This window comes from Oncorhynchus masou, chromosome 2 (assembly GCF_036934945.1).
Source record: "Oncorhynchus masou masou isolate Uvic2021 chromosome 2, UVic_Omas_1.1, whole genome shotgun sequence".
Classification (NCBI taxonomy): domain Eukaryota; kingdom Metazoa; phylum Chordata; class Actinopteri; order Salmoniformes; family Salmonidae; genus Oncorhynchus; species Oncorhynchus masou.
Genome location: NC_088213.1, coordinates 33,425,665 through 33,433,690, shown reverse-complemented (window position 1 = coordinate 33,433,690; position 8,026 = coordinate 33,425,665). Strand labels below are relative to the sequence as shown.

The 8,026-nt window shown below is 42.3% G+C and overlaps 1 protein-coding gene across 1 annotated transcript; it reads left to right on the top strand.

The window, feature by feature from the left end:
* Positions 1–3,708: 3,708 nt before the first annotated feature.
* LOC135552972 (uncharacterized) lies at positions 3,709–6,494 on the top strand. Its single transcript, XM_064984953.1, has 8 exons — positions 3,709–3,978; positions 4,321–4,476; positions 4,685–4,777; positions 5,004–5,399; positions 5,559–5,729; positions 5,853–5,993; positions 6,089–6,214; positions 6,297–6,494. Exons 1-8 carry the CDS (start codon positions 3,709–3,711, stop codon positions 6,492–6,494), a joined length of 1,551 nt encoding a protein of 516 aa, XP_064841025.1.
* The last annotated feature ends 1,532 nt before the right edge of the window (positions 6,495–8,026 follow it).

The following is an 8,026-nucleotide window of genomic DNA, read 5'->3' as shown; positions in this document are numbered from 1 at the left end:
GCTATGCTATAGATGACAACTATCAATCATGGCTGAGGACGCGGGTCATATCTGCTGATAAGTAGTGTGGAAACCCCCCTGTGTGCCGGCCTGCTGGCTATGGGCTGGATGGAGAAGGGTGGGGGAGGGCTGTGAGGGGGCTGCAGGGCTGATGATGGAGGGGGTGGGGGTGAGAGTCCTTGGGCATCCCAAGGAGGAGGAGCACAGGGTTGGAAATGGACAGAGTCAAATGCAGGTCACTGATTACAATTTTTCCTCCTTTTCTTTTGTCTTTGTGACAAGGTCAGGTGGAACTCAGACTAACACACAGCTCAACGTGGCTTAGCGGAACAGACATGTGATCAGAACAGTTCTTCTGACAAAAGAAAGACGAAAACAAACAAATAAAACCAGCAAATACAGTAGTGTTTAAATATATACTTTTTATTTATTTGTTAGCTCTATTAGCACTCTAGCTTCAGAGAAATACTCATTAGTCCTGAAAGTGTTAGTAAGTCTATGGTCCTCAATACTTCAGAGAAATACTCATTAGTCCTGAAAGTGTTAGTAAGTCTATGGTCCTCAATACTTCAGAGAAATACTCATTAGTCCTGAAAGTGTTAGTAAGTCTATGGTCCTCAATACTTCAGAGAAATACTCATTAGTCCTGAAAGTGTTAGTAAGTCTATGGTCCTCAATACTTCAGAGAAATACTCATTAGTCCTGAAAGTGTTAGTAAGTCTATGGTCCTCAATACTTCAGAGAAATACTCATTAGTCCTGAAAGTGTTAGTAAGTCTATGGTCCTCAATACAGTATAAACATCTTAACTGTCATCCCATTGTCCTGGATTGAGTATCCTGTATGTGTTTGGGACAGGTACAACAGCTTCTTATAATTTAATGGTAACTTCAAATCCCGGGGCTCAATAACCTGAGTCGTATTGTAGAACTAGATTCCATCTCTGATAGCGCTCTGAGCCAGCCAAGGTAAGATGGCGGCAGACGCCTAAGCAACGGCTTGTGCCTCAGAATGAAATAGCCACTCTGATTCTCAGATTTGGTTTGGTTTGTACAGTGCCATTTGTTGAATGCTTGTTGCGTCTGACCAAAGCCTTTCCCTGTGGTTTCGGGAGGGGAGGGGTGGTGTGCGTAGTTCCTGTCCCTGTCGGAGGGTGCAGGGGACTGAGTGATGAAGAGGTGGAGGCCCTCGCTGTGACCCCTCCACCAGTAACCTGACCCTTGCCACTGTCCCCCAGGTCCCCGGGCCTGTGCCTAGGCACCATAAAACTCATCTATAATTTCTGATGAGTGCAATGCCATCTCCACTTCATGATTATATGATATTCCTCACCTCAGCCACAGCCGATGAGGCCAGGGGGCCGTTGACTTAATGAGGTGCCTCAGAGTTCAGGATGGGGGATGGAGAGATGAGGAGAAGGAGGAGGGAGGGATGGAGAGCTAGGGGAGCCTGTATGCACAGGCGAAAAACCAAGCGAGCCAGATTGCAAAATACCACATCAGGAGAATAATTGATCATTTGTTGCATTGTAAGACATTGCTGTCTGAGTTCACTGTGATAATGTGGCTGCAAAATGTGTAAACATAACGTACCTCAAAAGCAGTGGGTGAGGAGGAGACCACAGGCCAGACAGAACAAGCCATTCCAACCACAGAGCCAAGCCCACATAACAGAGAGACCAGACATTAAAACCATGCTTAGGGATATAGCCGACCACTCCTTAATACACGCATAATCAGTGATCACTACAACATCCGGGTCCTGACGAGGACCACCTACGTTAGTCAGATTCCCTGAGTGACATTCCATCTCTAGTGCATAGCTGTGCTGACGACAGTTCCTCTGGATGATATGAATAAGCAAATAACACATTTTTTCCAGTCGTTTAATCTCTGAGCAATTAGTTAGAATGTAGTTTGTGGTGCTTTTTTCTGTCCTTATTATTGTTACTGAAATGTCAGGCTCTTATTTAGCTGTGGGATGAATAATAAATATGCTGTAATTACTGTCCTCAATGAGCTAACAGGCTGGATGTTTTAATGGTGGAGGAGGGAGATGGTTTCTTTCTTTATACCACCTTTCTCTTTCTCCCTCTCTCTCTTTAATTGGATCTTGTAATTAGTTTCTCTGATGGATCTGGGAGGTCTGAGGCGTCCTCTGCAGCGTTCATTAGCGTCCATGGCGGAGGGGGCAGCTTTTTAAAAGCTCTCCCTGTTTCTGTCCCTCCTCAGCCCAGCCCTGACAGACACAGACCAACACACTATGAGCTTAACATACTTTAGAGGAGGGAAAGAAGAGGAGAAGAGAAGAGAAGAGAGGAGAGGAGAGGAGAGATTGTCCCTTTCTGCCTATAATGTTTCAACTTCCTGCTATTAGTTTTTTTTCAAATGAGCATATGTGTGTCAGTTACTAAATGATTTTGTTTTAGAACAGGCACCAAGCTAAACAAAGGCAGAAAGGAGAGAGCCAAACCAGACAGCAGGACAGGCAGATATGAAGATACAGTGACATATGAGTAGTCTGACAGCATATTGTTGTTACTCTGAGGTAACGGTTAGCAGTATCATCTCAAATCCAGCTGGAGAGATCTATCCGGTACAGAGTATGACTGTTATGTGTGTGTCAGAGTGATCTGAGCTGGTAAAAATGTCATACATGTTCTAATTATAGTCAGCAGAGCAGGTTTACACATTATTTAAATAGACACATATAATGTCCAGACATACACAACCCCTCCTCAAGCACCCCAATCTTTCTCCCCCCTCTTCCTCGTTCCCTCTCTCCGCTGGCCAGGCTACACGAGACATCTCTCCCTAATCAGCAGCCTCACCACGCACAGACTGGTTGCCATAGTAATATGCTGGCTGGTCGACATGGCAACCGCTCTGAGGTCCACTATTAAAATGATGAGAGAGAGAAAAGGAGGGAGGGAGGCAGACAGACTGTCCAAGATGGCGGGGGTGGGGGGAAAAATATGGCAGAGCAAGAAATGGGAAACAGCAGAGAAAAATGAATAGGAGGAGAGAGAGGGGGAAAAGGAGGGGGGAGACGGGGAAGACGGAGGAGAGAGAGCATCTCTGGAGCTGTGTGAGCTACCTGAGGCATTGTATTCAACTCTCCTGATATAATGTGGCGCAACAATGCCATTAACCTAATGTATGACGTCGTTTACTTTATGGCTTAATATTTATATGTATGAAAATGCATGTGTAGCTCTTCCTAATCTAGAAAAAGGATCGTAAACTAATATTGTGTTTTAAGAGCTACTTAGATTATTATTGCCAATATACTTTAGACATACCTGAAATTTGATGTGAAAAAATTCATATTTACAAAGTATAAAAAGTTTTATGGACTGCAGGGCCATTATGATGATCAACAGTGACACGTGAACACTTTGTGTTAAAACGGACAAAGGGGTTGTCATTTGCAGTCTCCTATGATGAAGTCTCCTATGATTAAGTCTCCTATGATGAAGTCTCCTATGATGAAGTCTCCTATGATGAAGTCTCCTGTGTTTAACTCTCCTGTGATTAAGTCTCCTATGATGAAGTCTCCTATGATGAAGTCTCCCATGATGAAGTCTCCTATGATGAAGTCTCCTATGATGAAGTCTCCTATGATGAAGTCTCCTGTGTTTAACTCTCCTATGATGAAGTCTCCTATGATGAAGTCTCCTATGATGAAGTCTCCTATGATTAAGTCTCCCATGATTAACTCTCCTATGATTAACTCTCCTATGATTAAGTCTCCTATGATTAACTCTCCTATGATGAAGTCTCCTATGATGAAGTCTCCTATGATTAAGTCTCCTGTGATTGACTCTCCTATGATGAAGTCTCCTATGATTAAGTCTCCTGTGATTAAGTCTCCTATGATGAAGTCTCCTGTGATTAAGTCTCCTGTGATGAAGTCTCCGGTGATGAAGTCTCCGGTGATGAAGTCTCCGGTGATGAAGTCTCCTGTGATGAAGTTTCCTGTGATTAGGGAAAGGAGAGGAGAAGAGAAGAGAGGAGAGGAGAGGGGAGGAGGGAGAGTCTCCTATGATGAAGTCTCCTGTGATTAAGTTTCCTGTGATTAAGTCTCCTATGATGAAGTCTCCTGTGATTAAGTCTCCTGTGATGAAGTTTCTCTGTGATTATGATGTCTCCTGTGATAGTCTCCTGTGATGAAGTTTCTCCTGTGATGAAGTCTCCGATTAAGTCTCCTGTCCTATGATGAGAGTCTCCTATGATGAAGTCTCCTGTGATTAAGTCTCCTATGATTAAGTCTGTGATTAAGTCTCCTATGATTAAGTCTCCTGTGATTGTCTCCTATGAAGTCTCCTGTGATGAAGTCTCCTGTGATGAAGTCTCCTATGATTAAGTCTCCTGTGATGAAGTCTCCTATGATGAAGTCTCCTGTGATGAAGTCTCCTGTGATTAAGTCTCCTATGATTAAGTCTCCTGTGATGAAGTCTCCTGTGATTAAGTCTCCTGTGATTAAGTCTCCTATGATTAAGTCTCCTGTTATTAAGTCTCCTATAGTCTCCTGTGATGAAGTTTCCTGTGATTAAGTCTCCTATAGTCTCCTGTGATGAAGTTTCCTGTGATGTCTCCTATGATTAAGTCTCCTGTGATGAAGTCTCCTGTGATTCTCCTGGTCTCCTATGATTAAGTCTCCTGTGATTGTCTCCTATGATTAAGTCTCCTGTGAAGTCTCCTATGATTAAGTCTCCTGTGATTAAGTCTCCTATGATTAAGTCTCCTGTGATTAAGTCTCCTATGATTAAGTCTCCTGTGATTGTCTCCTATGATTAAGTCTCCTGTGATTGTCTCCTATGATTAAGTCTCCTGTGATGAAGTCTCCTGTGATTAAGTCTCCTATGATTAAGTCTCCTATGATTAAGTCTCCTGTGATTGTCTCCTATGATTAAGTCTCCTGTGATGAAGTCTCCTGTGATGAAGTCTCCTATGATTAAGTCTCCTATGATTAAGTCTCCTGTGATTGTCTCCTATGATTAAGTCTCCTGTGATGAAGTCTCCTGTGATTAAGTCTCCTATGATTAAGTCTCCTGTGATTAAGTCTCCTGTGATTAAGTCTCCTATGATTAAGTCTCCTGTGATTAAGTCTCCTATGATTAAGTCTCCTGTGATTAAGTCTCCTGTGATTAAGTCTCCTATGATGAAGTCTCCTGTGATTAAGTCTCCTATGATGAAGTCTCCTATGATGAAGTCTCCTATGATTAAGTCTCCTGTGATTAAGTCTCCTATGATGAAGTCTCCTGTGATTAAGTCTCCTATGATGAAGTCTCCTGTGATTAAGTCTCCTGTGATTAAGTCTCCTGTGATTAAGTCTCCTATGATTAAGTCTCCTGTGATTAAGTCTCCTGTGATTAAGTCTCCTATGATGAAGTCTCCTGTGATTAAGTCTCCTATGATTCTCCTAAAGTCTCCTGTGTTAAGTCCCTGTGATTAAGTCTCCTATGATGAAGTCTCCTATGATTAAGTCTCCTATGATTAAGTCTCCTGTGATTGTCTCCTATGATTAAGTCTCCTGTGATTGTCTCCTATGATTAAGTCTCCTGTGATTAAGTCTCCTATGATTATGTCTCCTATGATTAAGTCTCCTGTGATTAAGTCTCCTGTGATTAAGTCTCCTGTGATGAAGTCTCCTATGATTAAGTCTCCTGTGATGAAGTCTCCTATGATGAAGTCTCCTATGATGAAGTCTCCTATGATTAAGTCTCCTGTGATTGTCTCCTATGATTAAGTCTCCTGTGATGAAGTCTCCTGTGATTAAGTCTCCTATGATTAAGTCTCCTGTGATTGTCTCCTATGATTAAGTCTCCTGTGATTGTCTCCTATGATTAAGTCTCCTGTGATTAAGTCTCCTATGATTAAGTCTCCTGTGATGAAGTCTCCTGTGATTAAGTCTCCTATGATGAAGTCTCCTGTGATGAAGTCTCCTGTGATGAAGTCTCCTATGATGAAGTCTCCTATGATTAAGTCTCCTGTGATTGTCTCCTATGATTAAGTCTCCTATGATTAAGTCTCCTGTGATTGTCTCCTATGATTAAGTCTCCTGTGATTAAGTCTCCTGTGATTAAGTCTCCTATGATTAAGTCTCCTATGATGAAGTCTCCTGTGATTAAGTCTCCTATGATGAAGTCTCCTATGATTAAGTCTCCTGTGATTAAGTCTCCTATGATGAAGTCTCCTATGATTAAGTCTCCTGTGATTAAGTCTCCTATGATTAAGTCTCCTATGATTAAGTCTCCTATGATTAAGTCTCCTGTGATTGTCTCCTATGATTAAGTCTCCTGTGATTAAGTCTCCTATGATTAAGTCTCCTGTGATGAAGTCTCCTATGATTAAGTCTCCTATGAAGTCTCCTGTGATTAAGTCTCCTATGATGAAGTCTCCTATGATGAAGTCTCCTGTGATTAAGTCTCCTATGATGAAGTCTCCTATGATTAAGTCTCCTGTGATTAAGTCTCCTGATGATCTCCTATGATTAAGTCTCCTATGATTAAGTCTCCTGTGATTAAGTCTCCTGTGATTAAGTCTCCTATGATTAAGTCTCCTGTGATTGTCTCCTATGATTAAGTCTCCTGTGATTAAGTCTCCTATGATTAAGTCTCCTGTGATGAAGTCTCCTGTGATTGTCTCCTGTGATTAAGTCTCCTGTGATTGTCTCCTATGATTAAGTCTCCTGTGATTAAGTCTCCTATGATTAAGTCTCCTATGATTAAGTCTCCTGTGATTAAGTCTCCTATGATTAAGTCTCCTATGATTAAGTCTCCTGTGATTAAGTCTCCTGTGATTAAGTCTCCTATGATGAAGTCTCCTATGATTAAGTCTCCTATGATTAAGTCTCCTGTGATGAAGTCTCCTATGATTAAGTCTCCTATGATTAAGTCTCCTATGATGAAGTCTCCTGTGATGAAGTCTCCTGTGATGAAGTCTCCTTTGGAACGAAGACTAGGAGCAGTCACAGTCTCAGCACTCACTGCTTTTACAACAGTCAGGACCAACAACAATAACACAATCAGCCTTTCAAGAACATGCTAGTCTTTAACACACTAATGCTCTTGGTACCTATATGCATGCGAACATATTAGATACATTGAGTTGTCAGACTGGGGTGCGGTGTGTAAAATGCTGCTGTCATTTTACACTACTAGTGAATACACCCAGCAGTCTGGTTCATATCCCCAGCCCAGCTCTGTCACTGACTGAGCCTTAGTGCACTTTTCCTGAACTGGGGGAAATACACCAGGGCACACATCTATACTGCTTTCAATCTCTCTCTCTCTTTCTCTATCTTCTTCTATCACTCTCTCTCTCTCCTTTCCTCATCTCTTCATGTCTCTTCACTTTTTCACCTCTATCAGTCTTTCTCTCCTTAAATTCTTCCCCTGCCTCTCCTGGCCCATCTTTTGGTCTCGTACTGCATGTCTCGCTCTCATTCTCGCTCTATTCTCTCTCTCTCTCTCTCTCTCTCTCTCTCTCTCTCTCTCTCTCTCTCTCTCTTTCTCTCATTTCATTAATCTCTCCTCTCTTTCTCTTTGACTAAATCTCTCTGTCTTTCTTTGCCCGTATGTCTGAGACCCTAATGAATTAAATATCATTCCATGAGGATGCTACTCCAGTAGTCAAACCCAATGGCATTTTGTAGCTTTTTTTCCTTTTGTGCGTGAAATTCCTTTATGAATCAGAGCCCTCCCCCGCCCGAGAGCCTTATGAAAGATAGCTCATTGATGTCCATATTGCGCCATCAGCCCAGGCTTCACTAGCACACCATTCACAAGCAATTAAAGTGAGCTCAAACAGAGTAAGAAAGTGCGTCATCCTCTTAATGCAATTAAGGAAGTGTGCACAAACAGACGCAGGAGAACGCACACAGACCCACATAGAGCGTACTAAGGAAAGGCTAGCTGAAAAGGTTAATTTGTCAAGCAACACAAGGCCTTGGCCTGGCCTCACCCTTCACAACTCCAAAACAAGAGAGGGATTCATCAGAGAGAGAAACACACTCACCATCAT